At 39.0% G+C, this 22,835-nt stretch overlaps 1 protein-coding gene across 11 annotated transcripts in view; it reads left to right on the plus strand.

The window, feature by feature from the left end:
• The window catches only part of SCYL3 (SCY1 like pseudokinase 3), a 45,096-nt gene that overhangs the window by 12,405 nt on the left and 9,856 nt on the right, over positions 1-22,835 (plus strand). For 8 of the 11 annotated variants that reach the window (XM_032291423.1, XM_032291425.1, XM_032291424.1 and 5 more), the window contains 8 exons: positions 5,577-5,762; positions 7,999-8,112; positions 10,333-10,389; positions 13,755-13,857; positions 15,084-15,195; positions 17,434-17,511; positions 19,414-19,553; positions 20,783-20,967. In XM_032291423.1, the coding sequence (XP_032147314.1) occupies positions 5,577-5,762; positions 7,999-8,112; positions 10,333-10,389; positions 13,755-13,857; positions 15,084-15,195; positions 17,434-17,511; positions 19,414-19,553; positions 20,783-20,967 (975 nt within the window). Of the gene's footprint in view, positions 1-5,576; positions 5,763-7,469; positions 7,540-7,998; positions 8,113-10,332; positions 10,390-13,754; positions 13,858-15,083; positions 15,196-17,433; positions 17,512-19,413; positions 19,554-20,782; positions 20,968-22,835 lie in introns of all 11 variants that reach the window. The other 3 variants (XM_032291431.1, XM_032291432.1, XM_032291428.1) reach the window with 3 other exon arrangements.

The following is a 22,835-nucleotide window of genomic DNA, read 5'->3' on the forward strand; positions in this document are numbered from 1 at the left end:
AGGGCTGCTTAAAAAAAAGAAGAGGCCACAGACACCCTATGGCCTTTAAAGCCAAGATATTTATTATCTGGCCCTTACAGAAACTGTTTGCCAACCCCTGGTCTATGATGTACATGCATTAAGGTAAGTGTAAGGTACTAATCCATTCAAAATTGTTTGATGGCCCAGCACATAGTCTTATTTTTGTGACTATTTCATGTTCACTTGAATATGTGTTCTGCAGTTCAGTCTAGCGTTTTCTTAATGTTATCAGATGAAGATAGTTGACCTTCATGTTTTCTGTGTTTTTCTTGTTATTACTTTGTGGGGAGAGTCTAGTTCTATTGAGAGAAGGGTATTTAAATCTCCCACTGTGATTGTAGAATTGTCCGTTTTTCGCTTTAATTTTGCCAATTTTGGCTTCATGTGCATTTTCAGACTCTGCTATCATACAAATATGCATAATTATATCTTCTTAATAAATTATTTTTCTTTAAGAAATATCCAGTTTTATCTCTAGCCATATCCTTTGTCTTGAAGGGTGTTTTTGTCTGATAGGAATATAGCCACCCCAGCCTTCTTAATGCTTACTATTTTTTTGGTATATCCTTCTCTATCCATTTACTTTCAGTCCATCTGTGTATTCATTTTTAAAGTGTCTTTAAAAGGCAACATGTAGATGGGTCTTGCTTCTTGAATCTACTCTTATTTGCAGTGTTTAGATTATTAACATTTAATGTAATTATTAATGTAGTTGGAGTTTATTATTTATCTTCTGTTTGTCCCCTTGTGTGTTTTTTTCTTCTGTTCTCCCTTCTTTTGGATTAATTGAATAGTTTTTTAGTTCATTTATTCCATTTTAATATATCGATTTTTTTTTTGGCTGTATTTCTTTGTGTATTTTTAAATGGCTGCACTAGGGATTTTAGTATATGTTAATAGTCTACTTGTTTTGCAAACTATCCACCTGACAAGAGATTAACAACCAGAATATAAAAGGAGCTCAGGTTGGGTGCGGCGGCTCACACATGTAATCCCAGCACTTTGGGAGGACTAGGTGGATGAATTACGAAGTTAAGAGTTCAAGACCAGCCTGGTCAACATGGTAAAACCCCGTCTCTACTAAAAATACCCAAAATTAGCTGAGCATGGTGACCGGCACCTGTAATCCCAGCTACTCAGGAGGCTGAGGCAGGAGAATCACTTGAACCCAGAGGGCAGAGATTGCAGTGAACCGAGATTGTGCCACTGCACTCCAGCCTGGGCAACAGTGCGAGACTGTCTCAATTAAAAAAAAAAAAAAAAAAAAAAAAAAGCTCAAACGACTCAGTAACAACAACAAAAAACCCACAAAATAATCCAGTTTTAAAAGAGGGCAAAAGATCTAAATAAACATTTCTCAAAAGGCACACAAATGGACAACAGGTATATAAAATACTCAGTAACACTAATCATTAAAGAACTACACAACCAAACCACGATAAGATAGCCTCTCATCCCAGTTAAAATGGCTTCTATCAAAAAGATAGGCAGTAATGAGGCTGGTGATGTGGAGAAAGGGGAACCCTCATATACTGTTGGTGGGAATGTAAATTAGTATAGCCACTATGGAAAACTGTCTGGAGTTCCTCAAAAAGCTAAAAGTAGAACTGCCCATGATTCAGCAGTTCCACTTCTGGGTGTGCATCCAAAATAAAGTTAATGTAGAAAAGAGATATTTGCACTTTCATATTTATTGCAGTGTTATTTATAATAGCCAAAATTTAAAATGAACTTAAGTATCCATCAGTGGATGAATGGATAAGGAAAATGTGGTGTATCTATATGATGGAATAGTGTTTAGACATAAAAAGGAATGAAATTCCATTATTTGTGATAACATGTTAGAACCTAGAGAACATTATGTTAAATCGGGGTTCCCCAACCCCTAGGCTACCAGACTGGTACCAGTTTATGGCCTGTTGGGAACTGGGCTGCACCGCAGGACGTGAGCAGTGGGTACTTGAGCATTACACCTGAGTTCTGTCTCCTGTCAGATCAGCAGCAGCATTAAATTCTCATAGGAGCATGAACCCTATTGTGAACTGTATGTGTAAGGGATCTAGGTTGTGCACTTCTTATGACAGTCTAATGCCTGATGATTTGAGGTAGAACAGTCTTATCCCAAAATAATCCCCCTACCCCTGGTTTGTGAAAAAATTGTGTTCCATGAAACTGGTCCCTGGCGTCAAAAAGGTTGGGGTCCGCTGTGTTAAACGATATAAATCAGGCACAGAAAGACACATACTGCATGATCTTACTCGTGGAATCTAAAAAAGTTGATGTCATACAAGTAGAGAGTAGACTGGTGGTTACCAGAGGCCAGGAAGGGTAGGGGATTGTAGGGGGTGAAGAGAGGTTGATTAATGGGTACAAATACTCACAGTTACAAGATACAAGCTAGAAGATATAAGATCTAGTGTTTGATAGGTCAGTAGGATGACTAGTTTGCAATAATTGATTATATATTTTTACACAACTAGAACATAATTCTAATGTTTCTAGCATAAAGAAAAGACAAATGTTTAAGGTGATGGATATCCCAATTATATTGATATGATCTTTACAGATTTTATGAAGGTATTAAATTATCACAGGTGAACCCCCCAAAATATGTATATCTATTATCAATTTTTTTTTAATGTAAGAAAATTATAAATAGGACAAAAAGTAATCTACTTGTGGTTAATATTGTACCATGTCACATAAAACGTAGAAACCTTATATTGTAGGTGTCTTCAGCCTCCTATCCCTGCTGTCCTTTTGTTACACACATATTAACTCTACATTCATTCACACACATTGAAAACCTCATCAGGCAATATTGCAGTATCTGCTTTAAATAGCAGTTAAATAACGGAAGAGGTAAAAATGTGGCCTTCACCTGGGTGCAGTGGCCCATGTGTGGAATCCCAGCACTTTGGGAGGCTGAGGCAGGCAGGTGGCTCGAGTTTGAGACCAGCCTGACCAACATGGTGAAACTCCGTCTGAACTGAAAATACAAAAATTAACTTGGCATGGTGCCGCTCACCTATACTCCCAGCTACTTGGGAGGCTGAGGCAAGAAAATTGCTTGAACCCAGAAGGTGGAGGTTGCAGTGAGCTGAGATCATGGCACTGCACTCCAGCCTGGGCAACAGAGTGAGATCTTGTCTCCAAAAAAAATGTGGCCTTCATATTTATTTTAATATTTACCATTTCTGTTACTCTTCCTTCATTCCTGAAGATCCAGGTTTCCCTTTGGTATCATTTTTTCTTCCACTTGAAGAAATTCCATTAGCATTTTTTATAGATCAGGTGTTCTGACAAGAAATTTTGTTTTCCTTTACCAAAAGTGCTTTTATTTTGCCTTTGTTCCTGGAGGCTACTTTTGCTTAGATGTTGGGTCCAACCTGCAGACCCCGACCCAGCAACGGATGAACAAGTGCACTCAGACACAGATATCCAGTGAAAGAGTGGGCTAGGGGTCTGGGCCACTCACAGACACCGAGGAGGGTGCTATAAGGAGTCAGCAGCTGTGGCCCTCACAAGCTGGCAGTGCAGGCATTTATTCAGTATAGATTTAATGACAAAGGCTTTGAGTCAACACACTTGTGGATAATTAACATGGTTGCCCTCCTTGGAGAGAGCAGTCTTATAGATGATTAAATGCCAGGTTAACTTTTCTGGATCAGTTTCTTTACATCCCCTAGTTATCTAACTTAAGCTTTCAGGCACCAGTTAAGAGAATCTGGCTGCCTTCAGCCAAATCCTATTTTCAGGCTTTTGCAAGACCCTCCGGCCTTCCAAGAAGGTTTGCATTCATATTACAATTTTTCCCACCACCCTGACTGAACAACTACACTTAGGTACAGTATTCCAAGCTGATAGTTTTTTCTTTCAGCATTTTAAACATGTTGTTTCATTGTTTCTAGCCCTCCATGTTTCCTGATGAGAAATCTGCAGTTCTTTAAATCATCATTCTCTGCCTTGTAATTTGTTCTTTAGCTGCTTCCAAGATTTTTTTTTATCTTTGATATTTAGCAGTTTCACAGTAATAGGTTAAGTGTGCTTTTCCTTTAATTTATCTTGTTTTATATTCACTGACATTCTTAAATCTGTAAACTTAAGTATTTGGCCAAATTTAAGTTTTCTGCAGTTGTATTTTTTTATGCCCCAACTTTTTTCTTTTCTCTTTTTTGGACTTCAGTTATATTTATTTGACCTTTTGTTGTTGTCACAGGTTTCTGAGGCTCTGGTCTTTTTTTTTCTCTCTCTTTTTTTTTTTTCCTGAGATGGGGTTTCACTGTATTTCCCAGGCTGGTCTTGAACTCCTGGGCTGAAGTGATCTTTCTGCTTTGGCCTCCCAAAGTGCTGGGATTACAGGTTTGAGCCACCACTCCCAGCCCCTCTGATTATTTTTTTAAAAAATATTTTTTATTCTTCTATTTTTATTCTTCAGATTCGTTAATGTCTTCAAGTTCACTGACTATTCTGTCATATTCATTCTGTTAATGAGTCTAGACAATGTATTTCCAATCTTTTATTTTTCTTCTATAAACTTCTATATTTCTGTTTAATATTTTATAACTTTTATCTCTAGGAGGGTGATTATAACAGCTGCTTTAAAATCTTTCTGGTAATTCTAATATCTGAGTCCCCTTGGGGTGGTGTTTATTGGTTGTCTTTTCCATTGAGAATGTATTATGTTTTTATGGTTCTTCTATGTTGAGTAGTTTGGGGTTGTATCCTGGTCATTTTGAATGTGATGTCACATAACTCTTCGCTCTGTTATAATCCTTTGGAAAATGTTGATGTTTTTTATTTAGTGGGCAGTTAATTTAGGTTCAGGCCTCATGTTTTTTAACTACTCTCCTGTTTTTTGTGAATACAATTTGCAGTCTATCTATTTCTTAAAACTTTGCAATGCTGGTTTGGGTCTATCCTGTGCATGCTTGCTTCAGAGGGTTAGTCTGAGAATTTGTGGGTATGTGAAAAATCAAGGCGTCTCTCCAGCTTTCTCCTCTCTGGGATATCTTCCTCATACTGGTCTTCCTCAGTTCTTTTCTATCATTCTTTTATCCAGAAAGATGGTTAAGTTTTTATTGGACTTTTAGCACCTTTGTTAACTGCATTGCATCTGGGGCCTGCCTCCATGCGTAGCTGTGAGAAGGTTTCCCCAAACCAGGAAACTCACCCCCATGGGTGTTGCTTCTTCAGATTTGACTCCCCTTCATAATCTGTTTGCATTTGCTCACTTTTCAGATTTCATTTGTTTCTGGCACTTTATTCAGTTTATAGCAGTAATTGTTGAGAGATCTGGGCTCTTATGGGGCTTACATGACCATAATAAAACTGGAAATTTCTGTAGTCATTTAAACGTTAATAAATTGAATGATGTCAGAACAAGTCACAGTTCTTTGCCTTAAGTGAAATTTAGTGGGTAGGGAGGAAGGTAGGGAGCTCGAAAGAGCCTTAACTGCAAGTATAAATTTTCTGATTTCTACCATATGTATATGAAAGTATAATCTGGTTTGGGGTCATTAATTTCATCAACTCTTCTGTTTGTATTTTTAAAGCATTTGAAGACACTTCGTCACCCCTGCTTGCTAAGATTTTTATCTTGTACTGTGGAAGCAGATGGCATTCATCTTGTCACTGAGCGAGTACAGCCCCTGGAAGTGGCTTTGGAAACATTGTCTTCTGCTGAGGTCTGTGCTGGGATCTATGACATATTACTGGCTCTTATCTTCCTTCATGACAGAGTAAGTAACCTGTATAATCTGCCCCACAGGCTTTGATGTAGACAGGGGCAGGAGGGATGATGCGTGTGATGATACTTATAAATTATGTTGTATATGGAAATTGTAAGTTAGTGTTACTAGAAAACTTCCTGAAAAAAAAAAATAGCATGTTGGAAGGCATAAGAGGTGCTATAGATAGGGGTTTTATTGAATGGACAACTAGTGCTGTGTCCCCGGACAGTTATTTATAGAATTTTAGTTTATTACAGTCTACCTCTAGTTTTGGATAATTCTTTGCCTAAAAATAGCTACAGCTGGCATGAGTTATTAAAACAAAGAAAAGGTTTACTATCAGTGCTGCCATAGACTAAAGTTCCTATTTCTTTTCAAGAGTTGTGTCCCGTTTTAGATTTTGAAGAAAGAAATGACCATTTCTTAGGAAGAGGCAGAATATATACACCTCTTTTCCTTTCCTATTTGAGTAGTGGGTCCAATTGAGAGGCCGCCTCTTAACACTCTGTGGTGTAACCAGTGTGCTTGGCTCTCTGGTGATGTTTGCTATTACTATAATGTGGTGGTTCCCAGGTTTACTTCTGGTCTGTTTCTTAACAGTATTACTGAGCCACTGTTTCTTAATGATATTTACATTCTGAAGCATTAAAGTCTTTGGCAGTCCGCCAAGATTAAAAAATACCAGTCACAGGTTAGAAACAGTTGGACTTGACTCATCTTCATGTATGTTTTTTAATTTTTTCTATTAGAGACAGATTCTCCAAATATCACGTTGAATTTATAGTCTCTTAAGAGTATGTTTACAAGTTCACATGATAACGAGAATTATTAATGCTTCAATGGGGAGAAATATCTTCTTTATTGACAAAAGTGCATACACATGGTTAAAAAGTGAGTACAGTATGTGGGTGCACATAGGAACAAGTAAGTCCCTCTCCCATCCTTGAATCCAGTGCCCTAATTCCTCTCTTCAAAGGCAATGTTGGTGACTCGTGTATTATTCTAGAGGTGTTCTTTGTGCATATAAAATATCTAGTGTGTATACTTCTCTTGTGCTTTTTCCTCAAATGGATATATAGTATACGTACTATTCTAAACCTTCCTTTAAAAAATATATATATCTTTTGGAGTATTCTCTATAAAAAATATGTACATATTTGATGTATTTGGTAGAATATTTAAAGTGCTCTTTTGGCCAGGCACAGTAGCTCACACCTGTAATCCCAGTACTTTGGGAGGCCGAGGCAAGAGGATTGCTTGAGCCCAGGAGTTCGAGACCAGCCTGGGCAACATGGCAAGACTCCATCTCTACAAAAACATTTGAAAAAATGAGCCAGGCATGGTGGCACATGCCTGTAGTCTCCCTACTCAGGAGGCTGAGGTGGGAGGATTGCTTCAGTCCAGGAGGTTGAGGCTGCAGTCAGCTGTGATCACACCACTGCACACCAGCCTGGGCAACAGAGAACCTGTAATAAATACATACATACATACATTACATACATACATACATATATAACTTTAATTTAACATACTCTTTTGCCTACTGAAACGATTTTTGGTTTGGGGAAAAAAACTTAAATACCTGAATCCTATTCTTGTTTTCTCCCTTCTTCTTACTTATTTGACTGTACTATTTTTATAGTTTTAAAATTGGCTCTTTTGTGGTCTGTGGGATATTTCTGGTGGTCCTTATCATTCCATTTTCCTCTTCTTCAGGCAGAATTTTTTTAAATGCCTACTGACAAGATTACAGGTGAAGTGGATCTGGGTTCGTGATAGAATGTAGGTGAGAAAGAATCTAGAGAAGAAGATTAATAAAATAACCTATGTGAGCAAAGATATATTTTATCTTTAAAGGCATTGGAAGCAAATAATATAGGTCGTAAAGACTTGTAAATTTATGTTAAAGAACATGTGTATCTCTTGACTCTCATAGAAATGGGAGATGACTGTGTGCACTGGTTTTAACGTGTTTATTAACCTGCCACACCAGGCAGGGAGAGATAACAGAAGCCCTTCCATTCCATTTTTCCTTTTATCTAACTTCATTCAATTTGTTGTTTCTTAAAGTCATAGTTCCATTTATTATGCCACACATGGGAAGGCTTGTCATAATTTTTTTGGTGATTAATATTTAGTTTTTTAAAATAAAGATTATGGGAGATGGAGAAAAACATTTTTAAAAATAAATTTCTGTTTCAGATCTTTCAGTGGCACCCTTCCTTTTGTTCTTTTTTTTTCCCAGGGGCACCTAACACACAATAATGTCTGTTTATCATCTGTGTTTGTGAGTGAAGATGGGCACTGGAAGTTAGGAGGAATGGAAACTGTTTGTAAAGTTTCTCAGGCCACGCCAGAGGTAAGCCAGGGGCAGCCCCTACTCCTTACTCGGTTTTTAATAGTGTGATGGTATGTGATTCTTGCCTAGGCACTTTCCATCAGTGTTAGCTTGGTCTTAGATTTGGAGACTTGACTTTTTTGTCAATGCCCTCGTTTATAGACCTGCAGCATTTTGTTCCTCAGAGGCAGGAGGGGCCGTGTATCCTTTCTCCTTATTTTATAGATGGGGAACCTGAGACTGAGAGAGGTAAAATGTTTTGTTCAGATATTTTAGTTAAATGCCCCTCCTCTCTGCCCCATAGTACCCTGTACTTACTTTGATCATACCACTTGATAGTGAAATTATCTTTATGGAACTTGTATTCTATTGGTTGGGCTTCTTAAGGGTGTGAGTCTCTTATCTTTATACCTGTACCTTGAATGGCGCCTGGCATATGCTAGGTATTTGGAAAATGTTCACTAAACAATTGTCCGAGTTGCCTAAATTCATACATGGTATCTTAGTAGCTGGATTTAGGACCTGTGCATCTTAACTCCCAGTGGGCTGTGTTGCTGATTTGATACTCCTTACGCTTTTGTCTGAGAGTTCTGCATGTTTCCCTCCCAGGTTGATGAACCTTTCTGTTTTCTCTTTCATTCTGAACCCACAAAATGGTGTGTTCTTCTCACCATTTTGTATGTTGCTGCTGCACTCACTCTTTCTTAAAGAAAAAAATTTTTTTTAAAGTTTCCATCTTAATATCCCTATGGAAATGGTGCCTCACTGTTGACTTACTGGTTCAGTCTAATTTCTCCTGTTCTGTTTTGTGCTGCCTCCACACTTAACTTGGGCCTTGTCTAACGTGCATCTTCCTGGGTTCTTGCTCAGTTCAAATGCTGCTCTACCAAAAGACGTCTCTCTGTTTATTCTGCCCATATTGATCACTTCTTCCCTGAATTTGCCTTTTGTCTACTTTGTATAATAGCATGTAATCCTTTCTGTGCTATTTATTCCAGATTCTTTGCCATAGCATATAAGGCCCTTCACAATCTTTCTGCAGCCTACCTCCAGCCTCCCTTCAGCCTCATTTACCATTTAGGCTTTTTGGGGATTGGGGGGAATGGGATTTCCCTCTGTTACCCAGGCTGGAGTGCAGTGGTGTGATCTTGGCTCACTGCAACATCTGCCTCTCAGGCTCAAGTAATCCTTCCACCTCAGGCTTCCAAGTAGCTGGGAACACAGTCACATACCACCACGCCTGGTTAATTTTTTGTATTTTTGGTAGAGATGGGGTTTTGCCATGTGGCCCAGGCTGGTCTCAAATTCCTGACCTCAAGTGATCTGCCCACTTGAGCCTCCCAAAGTGCTGGGATTATAGATGTGAGGCACTGCTCCTGCCCTCACTCAAGAGTTCTTGAGCTACAGTCTGGCTACATCTTGTTCCATGAGCTCAACTGTGTTCCCACATATGCCCTCTTCCTTCACACTCTTCAGGCCATTCTGTTGCTGGAATGCCTTTCTTCCCCTTGGCTTCTGGAAAATGTAAACTCATCTAAGATATGGCTTCAATCTCCTTTCTGTGACTCCTTCCCCTAGGCATTCCCCTACCCAACAAAATTAGTCACCCCGGTGCTTCCAGGGCACTCAGCATGTTTATTGAGATTTAGTTTACATTCTAGATTGTGAGCACCTGGTTGGGGGCAGAAACTTTATTGCATTCATCTTGTATTCCTACTGCCCTAAATGATGTTCAGGACATGTAAGATCTTCAAAAATAATTTTTGAAACTAGCAAATTAACATGCTTATTCTGTGGATGTTGGTTTTTTCTCAACTTTCTAATCTTGTGTGGTAGCAAGACTTAGGATTCATTTGATATAGTGAGATTAATGACAGATTTGTTCTGTGCTAGAAAAGCCTTCTTATTGTTAATATCTAAGCAGGAAGAGAAAGAAGTGTTCTAATTTCCATATAAGGAAATCAGATGCACAGATGCCTCTGAATAGCAGAGCATGTCTGTCACACCAAATGAAGGGGAGAGGAAAAGGAACTACCATTTATTACTGTGCCTTGTGCTGTGCCAGGTACTGTATTTGCACTTTTAAAATTAGGAGCATTTTAAATTTGTATATCTAATGTGTGACATTGATTTGAAAGTTTAATCGCTGCTGTTTGCATTGCTCATAGCTTATGTAATATGATGTAAGAGATTAGTTCACCCAACATACGTATGAATCATTTTCTTTATTTCTCTGTCTAGTTTCTGAGGAGTATTCAGTCAGTAAGAGACCCAGCATCTATCCCTCCTGAAGAGATGGTAAGATGATATACTTCACATGTAATGAAGGTGCCTTTGTGTAACTGAATATGAAAATTTTAAAAACTTTCCTCTGCTTATTCCTTCCTTTACTGAGTTATAAATGCCTCCTAATTCCTCTGGCCTTAAAACCTTCTAAGATTAATCTTATCACCACAGCCAGGGAGCCAGCTTAAATTTTTTTTGTCACATAAGCACCTATGATGTTGTTTAGAGATAGAGATACCTCAGTGTGAACAGAGTGTTATACCCATTTCACGATAAGTAGTTGTGTTAGTCTGTTTTCATGCTGCTGATAAAGACATATCCAAGACTGGGCAATTTACAAAAGAAAGAGGTTTATTGGACTTACAGTTCCATGTGGCTGGGGAGGCCTCACAATCATGGTGGAAGGTGAAAGGTACATCTCACATGGTGATAGACAAGAGAAGAGAGCTTGTGCAGAGAAACTCCCTTTTTTAAAACCATCAGATCTCATGAGACTCATTCACTATTACCAGAACAGAGCAGGAGAGACCAATCTCCATAATTCAGTCACCTCCACCAGGTTCCTCTCCACAACACGTGGGAATTGTGGGAGTTATAATTCAAGATGAGAGTCACAGGCAAACCATATCATCCCCACCCCGGCCCCTCCCAAATCTTATGTACTCACATTTCAAAACCAATCATGTCTTCCCAACAGTCCCCCAAAGTTTCCACTCATTTTAACATTAACTCAAAAGTCCACAGTCCAGTGTCTCATCTGAGACAAGGTAAGTCCCCTCCACCTATGAGTTTGTAAAATAAAAAGCAAGTTAGGTACTTCCTAGATAAAATGGCAATACGGTACAAGCATTGGGTAAATACAGCGGTTCCAAATGGGAGAAATTGGCCCAAAAAAAGGGCTACAGGCCCCATGCAAGTCTGAAATCCAGTGGGGCAGTCAAATCTTAAAGCTCCAAAATGATCTCCTTTGACTCCATGTCTTGAATCCTGAACATGCTTATGCAAGAGGTGGGTTGCCATGGTCTTGGGCAGCCCTGCCCCTGTGGCTCTGCAGGGTACAGTCTCCCTCCTGGCTGCTTTCACAGGCTGGTGTTGAAGTGTCTGCAGCTTTTTCAGGCACATTGTACATGCTGTCAATGGATCTCCCATTCTGGGATCTGGACCTGATGGCCCTCTTCTCACAGATCCACTAGGCAGCGCCCCAGTAGGGACTCAGTGTCAGGGCTCCGGCCTCACATTCCCTTTCACACTGCCCTAGCAGAGGCTGTCCATGGGGACCCTGCCCCTGCAACAAACTTCTTCCTGGGCATCCAGGCATTTCCATACATCTTCTGAAATTTAGGTGGAGGTTCCCAAACCCCAATTCTTGACTTCTGTGCATGTGCAGGCTAAGTACCACATGGAAGCTGCCAAGGGTTGGGGCTTGTACCCACTGAAGCCACATCCTGAGCTCTACATTGGCCCCATTCAACCGCAGCTGGAGCAGCAGAGATGCAGGGCACCAAGTCCCTAGACTGCACACAACACAGGGACCCTGGGCCTGTCCCTGGCCCATGAAATTACTTTTTCCTCCTAGGCCTCTGGGCCTGTGGTGGGAGCGGCTGCCGTGAAGACCTCTGGCATGCCCTGGAGACATTTTCCCCATTGTCTTGGGGATTAACATTTGGCTCCTCATTACTTATGCAAACTTCTGCAGCCAGTTTGGATTTCATCTGAGATTTTCTTTTCTATTGCATTGTCAGGCTGCAAACTTTCCAAACTTTTATGCTGTTTTCCTTTGATAACAGAATGCTTTTAATAGCACCCAAGTCACCTCTTGAATGCTTTGCTGCTTAGAAGTTTCTTCCACCAGATACCCTAAATCATATCTCTCAAGTTCAAAGTTCCACAGTTCTCCAGGGCAGGAGCAAAATGCCACCAGCCTCTGCTAAAACATAGCAAGAGTCACCTTTGCTCCACTTTACAAGTTCCTCATCTCCATCTGAGACCACCTCAGTTTGGACCTTATTGTTCATGTCAGTAGCAGCATTTTTGTCAAAGCCATTCAGCAAGTCTCTAGGAAGTTCCAAACTTTCCCACATTTTCCTACCTTCTTCTGAACCCTCCAAACTGTTCCACCCTCTGCCTTTACCCAGTTCCAAAGTTGCTTCCACATTTTCAGGTATCTTTTCAGCAATGCCCCACTCTACTGGTACCAATTTAATTGTATTCTGTTTTCATGCTGCTGATAAAGACATACCCAAGACTGGGCAATTTACAAAAGAAAGAGGTTTATTAGACTTACAGTTTCACAGTCATAGCAGAAGGCAAAAGGCATTCTCACATAGCAGCAGACAGGAGAAGCAAGCTTGTGCAGGGAAACTCCCCTTTTTAAAACCACCAGATCTTGTGAGGCTCATTCACTGTCATGAGAATGTGGCAGAAAGACCTGCCCCCATAGTTCAGTCACCTCCCACCAGTTCTTCCCAGGATATATGGGAATTGTGGGAGTTACAATTCAAGATGAGACTTGGATGGTGACATAGCCATACCATATCAGTAGTTGTACTTTGCAGGAATCCATAATAATTGTGGAAGCAGCAACCCTTGTCCTTTCTGGTGTGTCACCAAAACCATTCGTCTATCTCTAGTTGCCCATTAGTTAGGATTTCAAGATGCATAGAAGAATGATTATTAACATTAGAGTGCTGGCAAAGAAAGATTCAGTTTACCAATAAATTCAGAAGCAGATGCTCCCTCTATGAATGTGTTCTTACAACCACTATAAATATAAACATTAATCCCCAAAGTTATATTTAGTGTGCTTTACAGGAAATATGAAACCCACTATAAACTTAAGTATCTTAAGACCTAAGATTTGAAATACATCAGATATATCCACATCAGTATTATGTATGTATACTAGTGTTTTTAAAATTGGTGATTTGTGGGTTTTAAGTCAATTTAGGGGGTCCTGACCAACATTTAAAAAAAATAGAATAAAAGAAAATGTCATTGGGCATCTTAGATAGTAAGGCTAAGCATTGTTTTATGAAACTTATGTTTCCATTATGTATGCATTTACGCATGTGTGTGTTTACTGGTTCATGATCAGAGACACATTTTTTACCATGGATTGCAGTGAAAATGCAGTGGCTTTTCAAAAGCCACTGACATGTGCCATACTCTGTCCTTTCTAAAAATTTTTGCCCATTTTAATGTTTTAAAATGTTTGACAAATTCTATTCACTAATAGTGTTAAGAATCTATAAATTCATGTGTGGTATTCTGAAGTTAGATTTGAATATAATACAAACATGGGAGAAGGTGCTTCAGAGAAAACTAGAAATAGCTTATAAGGCAGATCCTCTAGTTTTAATCGTCTTTACTAATTTTAGTCTCCAGAATTCACAACTCTCCCAGAGTGTCATGGACATGCCCGGGATGCCTTTTCATTTGGAATATTGGTGGAAAGTTTGCTCACAATCTTAAATAAACAGGGTGAGTTGGAGTTATACTACTGCATCTATAGAATAAGTCGGAAAGTCATCCACGGCCTATTCTGTGTGGAATTCTAAGGACTACAGTCTTTGATCATAGTAAGGAATGTGTTGCTTACCAAGTAACTTTTTAGGGCAGATATTAAGAGCATTAAGGAAAGAAGCCTTGGTTTTCATTAGTTTGCATGGTGAAAAGAATTTAAGTAGGAAGCACTTTGAACTATGGCTGTCAGTATCATGTGTGATTATCTTATTTATTGGTAATAGTACTTAAACGGTCTAAATGTAGACTCTGTTCCTTATTGACCCAGCCAATAAGTACGCAACTATCATTAATGATTTAAATGTAATAATCTGAATGGGGTAAAATTCAAAATTTTTTGTTAAATTGGACTTAACATTTCTTTCTATTCTTTCAAAGCTTATTTGATTTATTTTCTTATTACTGTAATTTACTCTTCTCTTTTTTATTTTACTGCCTCTTAAAGCTCAGGCTACTAAAGACATTGTTTTCTTTTCTCTTCTATGTTCTCTAACTACATGCTTGGCAGCCAGCTTCACTCTCCTGTGCCCACTTTGGGACTTTAATTTTCCACTCATTAAGTTTGGCACTTGAGGCATGTGTCACAGTAGGCCCCTTACTGGTCTACATCTCCCGTGGCTCAAGCTTTGTGCCAGTTCTAACGCAGTTTGTTCTGCCAGGCTTATGCGGTGTTCTGATGTTTATAAGTACCATTCAGCTGTCAGCTCTAAATTGTCACATCCTAAATATTTTGAGAATTAAACCCTAAGGCAGTCATTGTGTATAATGAACTAACTATTCTATGTATCTAGGATGGTAGCAATTATTTACTATCCTTGGAAGAATTGTGAACTTAATCATTCATATAACTGTGTTCTGTGGATGAGAAACCCCTGTTGAGAAAGGCCCTCCAACCTACCACTGTTAACCCTTCTTCTTTGGGCCTGAGCTGGGTTAAACGGATAATCAGGAAATGAGGGTATAAAAGGGAATGGCACCTGCGGTGGGGTTTGACGGTGGTGGCACAACATTTTACATCTGCCAAGGAGTTTGGCCTAAGGCAAGCAGGAAGCTATTTAGCAACAGCCAGGGCTTTGTTTGTTTGGGCTTTTACAGGTTGGTTTTTGCTCTCGGCAGTCTCCAGCTATAGAGGTCCTGAAAAGAGGGAGAAGGCATTGGAAACTAACTGTAGCTCTGGATTTCAGTTTCAGCGGATGTTCTCTCCAGCTTTCAACAGACCTTGCACTCAACTTTGCTGAATCCCATTCCAAAATGTCGGCCAGCGCTCTGCACTTTACTATCCCATGACTTCTTCAGGTGAGGGCATCTGGTGTGGTGACACTGGCTGTTTCCCACTGCTGCTTGCTCTCATATCTTGGATAAGTGCCAGTGGGGAGATTTTGGAGGACCAAATGATGCAATTTCTGTTGTTGTTAATTATTAGGAGAGATTGAATCATGTCCACAGGAGAAAATAGGGGAAGAAATTGGGTTGTCAGTTTGCTATTACAGACAGGAAGTTTTGGCAATCCTTGATTGTCTTCAAGGCTTGGATGTAGAAATTGTAGCAAGATTTATTAAGGCTTCTAATACTGAAGAAGCTGTTAGACACACTGGTTTACAGTTGTAAGTTAATTGAAAAAGTTATTAAACTTAGCCTTTTCTTTCTGCTGCCATTATATTATTGATATGAGTTTATTAATCATTTTTTCTCATGGGGATGGGAAATTAGTTCATTTTCTTTGTCTAGTAATATGTGATGGAAGAGCAAAGAAGTCAGTTTAGAGGGAAGGGCAGAATATAACTTAATACTTTATTAGATTCAGAGATGTTTCTGAACCCCTCTTTAAGGTTAGTTTTAATTATGTGTCCTTCATTTTTTTATTTCCATGACTGCAGAACTTCTGCACAGGTTAGTTCCATATTCGTGACTTTTATTAGCAAAGCCAATCTTATGTTAGTTTTAAAACTACCCTTATGTGTTTGCATTTAGAGCCTGGGAAAAACCAGAGCAAAGGGAAGGCTAATATTCCTAAGTGGGGAAAATTACCTCTAGTATAGAACTAGGGGCAGGTGGGGGAAGGGTAATATTGAATAAGTAGCATTTGTAGTTACTGGGATTATATTGTCATTTATATTTCAAAGAAACTATTAAAAACTTGTCTTTTTTGAGGAATTTTTAAAATTTTTTTTTTTTTTTTTTTTTGAGACGGAGTTTTGCTCTTGTTGCCCAGGCTGGGGTGCAATAGTGCAGTGTCGGCTCACTACAACCTCCGCCTCCCAGGTTCAAGCAATTCTCTTGCCTCAGCTTCCTGAGTAGCTGGGAACAGACATGTGACACCATGCCTGGCTAATTTTTTATATTTTTAGTAGAGATGAGTTTTCTCCATGTTAGGCTGATCTTGAACTCCTGACCTCAGGTGATACACCCACTTTGGCACAGCCTTTGGCCACCGCACCCAGGCAAAAATTTGTGTTTTTAATTGACATGTAAAAATTTTATATATTTACTATTATGAGAGTCTTTCCAGGGTATTTCTGTGCCCTTTTGGATGATTCTTAGAAATATTTTATTTTCCTTGATGAAAGTCTCTACCAAGAACAATCCTTTATGGTAACTAGATTCTCTCATCACTGTGTGTAAAATGAGTTATTTATTAAGAATTGTATTGTAAATTGAGAGGGGAGAAGAAAGCTAAAACCACACAGACCTCACCTGCCAAAATCCCGCTGTTAATGTGAGGAGAAAACCCAGCAAAGAGACAACAGAAGAAGCCAAGATCAGCATCTGTTACAGAAGCAGCTGAACCAGTTTGATTGATTAGATTTCAGTTAAGACGTCTTTGCTGCTGAACCAAGGGGAAGTGGAAGATAAGTATAAACATAAGATGTGGAGACCTAGGTGGTATCTCTGCTTCTGCTTATTGGGCCTCTGAATAGGCTGTCCAGCTTGTATGCAGGAGCATCTGGGGTCAACAGTCTCATATACGGTAGGATGTGAGCTGAGCAGTGCACAGCCTTTGGAATTCTCTGGCAGCCCTGTAGGCTGCTCCACTCACACTTATCCCTGCCTGGCTGAAAGAATGAGCAAGTAACTTACAGCAGGAAAAATGAGATGATTCCTGCATGGAAATTCCACTTTCTACAACTCTTTAATAGTTTTAATTTCATCAAAGGAGGCCTGAGAGTCACTAGTATTTTGTAATGGCAATGTCATTTCTCCTAGGATATTTCATTTAACAACATCCTATTACAACCAACAATTTGGAGGATTTTTTCTGACTTTTTAAACCATAAAGCATGTTAGCATATGTGTGTTTAAGCTTGTATCCTCTTCACAGATCTCTTTGATATTAAAATACTAGATTGCTCTGTAGAGGCTTGTTCCATAGTATTTGTCTCATGCGCTATTTAGTTGTAATAGAATCTTTTAAATGGCAAAGGAGAATGTTTCTTTGTTGAAAATTATATTGATGTAGTCTGTGGTTATGACCTCAACATTTAACCTGCCTTCTCTAATCTGTTCTGCTGAATTCCTTCTCCTTTTGGCATTTAGAAATGATTTTCTGGAAGTTGTGAATTTCTTGAAAAGTTTAACATTGAAGAGTGAAGAGGAAAAAACGGAATTCTTTAAGTAAGTACAGAAAGTTAAGAACTTAAATTCAATAACTTGGATTAAGTCCATGTAATCATTTTAGGTATTCTAGAGAAGATGAGTCAGACATTTCACATTTACTGAACACTTCCTGTGTGTCAGGCTTTCTCCTAGGCCCTGCGATAGATATTTCTGGTGAAGAAAACAGGTACCCAGACTGATAATCCTTACACAGAGGTGGGGGTACAGTAGTGGAGCTTTTGGAAGGAGTCCTGGAAACAGAGGGCAGGAGAAGGTCGTTAAAGAAAAGGTATTCTAGGCAGAGGGGCAACATGAACAAATGCACAAAGAAAAGACCTAGTATGACTTGTGCAGGAACTGGCAAGAAGTTGAGTCCTGCTGGAGGATAAATTTCCAAACAAGGACAGGTAGGAGGTAGCTCTTGCATGTGGAAGTGAGGAGTGCTGACATTATTTGTAAATATGAGACTTCAGGCATTGAAGCCATCAAAGAGGTGGAAGCCAGGCTGGGAAACAGATTAATGTCCTTATAGGTGGATCACTTTGTTCTCTATTGAGTGGGGAGGCTTAACTCATATAAGACTTAGATTAGTTAGTAGACTGTGGTAGTCTAAGGCAGTAGATGTGAAGCCACACATAAAGGCATTAATGGCTCCAATGAAGAAGACATTAAGATAAAGATTTAAAAGATAAAGCTGAGAAGCCTTAGTGATTATCACCAAATGAAATAGAGAATCCTGGAGGAGAGGACCTAATATACAGGGAAAATTACGACTTCAGTGTTGGATGTGTTGGTTCACTGAAGAAGCAAATGCAGTCAAAGAAGGATTTTTTTAAGGGTGGAAGACAGACGAGCATATTAATAGACGAAGGAATGGGGCTAGCAGAAGAATAGAGGGAGCAGTTGAAGCTGCAATCAAGTTGGGGGAACTGTTGGTGCATTGTCCTGGAAGAAAGGAATGCTGGGGCAGTGGTAGGACAGGGGTAGTCTTAAATAAGAGGAAGCCCTTGGATCCTTGATAACCAGAAGGGAGGTGGGAATGAGTATCGATGTAAACCTGTTTTGCTGATAGCAGTGTGGGGGTTTGAAGGTGATAATGCATGTCACTTGTTTCCTAATAAAGTAGGAGGCAAGGATATCTGCTAAGGGTGATTGTATAATAGAGTAATATTACCATTAATACCTAATATCTGTATTTCTTAACAAAGTGCTTTTATATATGTTTTAATTTATGAGGTTAGTAACAAAAGCCTGTATTTTGTTAGTATGGAAACTTTCTGTATCATTTAAATTTGAGAAAGCATCTTAGACTGTCTAGAAAGCCTGTCTTGATTGGGTAAAAAGGAGGGCACTTTTGCTATTAGTAAGGGGATAATTTGTTGGAATCATTTCCTGGTGTGGATTGGAGGTGTGCTGACTAGCTGGCTTTGTCTCACACTTTCTACATTTTTTTTTTGAGAGGGAATCTCACTTTGTCACCCAGGCTAGAATGCAATGGCATGATCTCAGCTCACTGCACCCTCTGCCTCCCAGGTTCAAGTAATTGAACCTCAGTCTGCCATGCCTCAGCCCCCTAAGTAGCTGGGATTACAGGTGTCTGCCACCATATCCGGCTAATTTTTGTGCTTTTAGTAGAGAGAGAGTTTCGCCATGTTGGCCAGGCTGGTCTCAAACTCCTGACCTTAAGTAACCCACCTGCGTCAGCCGCACAGAGTGCTGGGATTACAGGCGTGAGCCACTACACCTGGCCATGCATTTTTCTTAAGTACTTGGGGACCAATGTGTTTATCTTCCCTATCTCCATTTCAAAATGTATTACCTTGATAGAAGTGAGAGAGAGGCTGTGTGGGGGCTAAACTGTAAAAGTAAGCTGATACAGTGTCACGACCAGTTTCCTGGGCTTTCCTTTTTTGTCCTCAGATTTCTGCTGGACAGAGTCAGCTGCTTGTCAGAGGAATTGATAGCTTCAAGGTTGGTGCCTCTTCTGCTTAATCAGTTGGTGTTTGCAGAGCCAGTGGCTGTTAAGAGTTTTCTTCCTCATCTGCTTGGCCCCAAAAAAGGTGAATTCTTTTTCAAAGTATTATTGCTAATTAAGGAGTTTGGTGATTATTAGTCCATATTTGAGCAGGATGAGATTACTGTGTGGTGTAGTTAATGTTGGTTCTAAAAATGGAGAACAATTATTGGCCCCTGATGTGATAACTGCAATTCAAACCTGGGTACCAGAGTCCCCAGGATAAATATGAAGCATCTTCCTAGAGAGTCCAGTTTACTATAGTAAGTTATTACATCTGACTAGAATCTGAAATATACACATGAAGTTCTAAAGTAAGGCATGCATCTTCAAATAACTTTTACATTTACCATGAATAATTTAGGCCTGTGCCCCCTAACTTACCAAGAGCAACCCATTTATTTTCTGTTTTCAGTGAAAAGCACAGAGATCATTTTACTTCTTGGGGCTTCAGGTTTTTTTCTGAATGTGAAATAAGGTTATTGCTTTGGAATGTTACAATTTTATAGGAATATAGACGGTAACACAACAGATTAGAGCATATAGTATCAATATAACACTAGAATTTTAAGTTACATAGAATCCTGCTTTCAGGATTTGTTTTCTAAAAGGGATCTTGTCCAACAAAGCATTGTTACAGTTTAGAATTTCCTTGTATCTCTATTTTGATATCATTCCCTTTTGCCATGAGTTTTTCTTTATAGCTTTTTTATCCTATTCCTCAGTAGGTCTTAAACAGGGGTGTGCCTCTGAATCACCTGTGCTGCTTTTTAAAAATTTGTTTGCCTGATCCACTGGTTCTAGAACAGAGCCAGGATATAGGTATACATATTTTTTAACAGCCTGATAACCACTACCATAAATACTGGAAAGCGGACTGTCCAGCATCAAAATCCCACTGTAGCATTTAACACCTGGATTTGCAAGTAAAACTATAACAACAGCATCAATGTGTCACAAATCTAGTGTATGAAAATCCTGATTAAACATAAATTTATAAGTTACTGACTCAGAATACTATTAAAATACAAGCTTTGTTGTACACTAAGTGTGATCTCTAGTATTTCAAAAACTCTTCAAGATAGAGTATACTTAACATAATTAAGCCTTAAGTAATTTTGGGTCAAGAAAATAACTTTGGTTTGGAGCATTTGAATTTAGAAGAGTACTTAGAATATGTGTAGTTTTGGGCTCAGTGTATGAATTATGCTTAATACTCTTTTCACTGAAATGAAAATTTGTTTTTTCATCTGTAACCTTTGATTTTTCGGGTAGATCACGCTCAGGGAGAAACTCCTTGCTTGCTCTCACCAGCCCTGTTCCAGTCACGGGTGATCCCCGTGCTTCTCCAGTTGTTCGAAGTTCACGAAGAGCATGTGCGGATGGTGCTGCTGTCTCACATTGAGGCCTATGTGGAGCACTTCACTCAGGAGCAGCTGAAGAAAGTCATCTTGCCACAGGTCAGAGGCCAAGTTTGTGGTGGGGTAGACACAGAACCTGAGGAAAGAGTGCTGAAAGGAAGGAGAGGTTTAGAGGTATTCAGATCATAGCTTAGAAAGCCCTGAGGCAGCAGTTCAGTGTAAAAGCCTGTGGAATACAAAGGCCTGAAATTGATTAAACCATCATATTTGGTCTTAACCTGGGAGAAACTATAATTGTTTGTTAGTTTTGGGGGGGGGGGGAATAAATAAGAATAATGTATGGAGCACTTTGTGAGCATAAAATGTAATCCATAAATATTATAAAAAAATGAGAACAGAGAGGACCATGAGATGATTAGTATCAGTGGCTTTCAGCCTATTGTTAACCACTAGGGAACCTTGTTATGATTTGCCTACCAAAGGGTTTCAAGTTTGTATTAGTTTCTTAGGTGCCATAACAAATTATCACAAACTGCATAGCCTAAAGCAATAGAAATTTATTCTTAGTTCTGGAGGCCAGAATTCTAAAACCAGGTTGTCACCAGGACCTGCTTCCTCTGAAAGCTGTAGGATATGAAAGGGACTCCTCCTTACAAGCTTCGCGTAGCTCCCAGCAGTCCTTGGTATTTCTTGGCTTGTGGCTGTATTATTCTAGTCTCTGCCTTTGTTGTCACATGACCTTCTTACCTCCTTGTCTGTCTTTACATGGCCTTCTTAGAAAGACACCATTGAATTTATCGCCTACCTTTACCCAGTATGACCTCATCTAAAGGTCATATTCTGCATGGACATACTTTTGGAGGGATACTGTTCAACCTAGTTTGGGTTTAAAAAAAATTTATTTTAAAAGATTCTAATCACATGGTATCTTTCTTTTTTTTTTTTTTTTTTTTTGAAAGGAAGAAAAAGAATATTAAAAAAAAAAAAAAGAAAAAGAATAAAGGAAAGGAAGAAAGAGGAAGAGGGAGAGAGAACAGGGGTGTTGCTTTATTGCCCGGGCTAGAATGCAGTCTAAAACTGGGTATGCCTGTAATTGTGTTTAATAATAGAGACATTAAAAAAAAAATGAGGGAAGAAAATAATTAACAAGCAGCCAACCAATATTTCATTTAAACCTGTAAATACGTGTGATGTAGTACTAATAAGAGTGTATATTTTGTGTATTTAAAGTGGAGAGTTCTATGAATGTTAATTAAGTCTACTTGTTCCAGATCTGAGTTCAAGTCCTGGATATTGATGTTAACATTCTGTCTCATTGATCTATCTAATATTGATGTTAAAGTCTCCCGCTATTATTGTGTAAGGGTCCAAGTCTCTTTGTAAGTCTTATATATCTGGGTATTTCTGTATTGGGTGCATATATGTTTAGGATCTTTAGCTCTTCTTGTTACATTGATCCTTTTATCTTTATGTAATATCTTTCTTTGCTTCTTTTGATCTTTGTTGCTTTGAAATCTATTTTATCAGCAAAAATTGCAGCTCCTGCTTTCTATATTTATTTTAGCTCTCCATTTGGTTGGTAAATTTTTCACCATCCCTTTGTTTTGAGTCTTTATGTATCCTTGCATGTGAGATGGATCTGGATGTAGCATACCAATGGGTCTTGGCTTTTTTTGCCTGTCTGTGTCTTTGGATTGGGGGATTTAGTCGATTTAAATTTAGAATTAATAACAATATATTTGTGTTTGATACTGTCATTTAATGTTAGCTGGCTGTTTTGCCCATTAGTTGATGCAATTTCTTAATTATGTTGATGTTCTTTATTTTTTTGGTATTTTTTAGAAAGGCTGATACTGGTTGTTCCTTTCTATTTGTAGTGGTTCTTTCAGAAGCTCTTGTAAAGCAGGCCTGGTGGTGATGAAATCTCTGAGTGCTTGCTTGTTCACAAAAAATTTTATTTCTCCTTC

The sequence above is a fragment of the Sapajus apella genome, unplaced genomic scaffold (assembly GCF_009761245.1).
Source record: "Sapajus apella isolate SASKATOON/1434 unplaced genomic scaffold, GSC_monkey_1.0 scaffold25, whole genome shotgun sequence".
Lineage (NCBI taxonomy): Eukaryota > Metazoa > Chordata > Mammalia > Primates > Cebidae > Sapajus > Sapajus apella.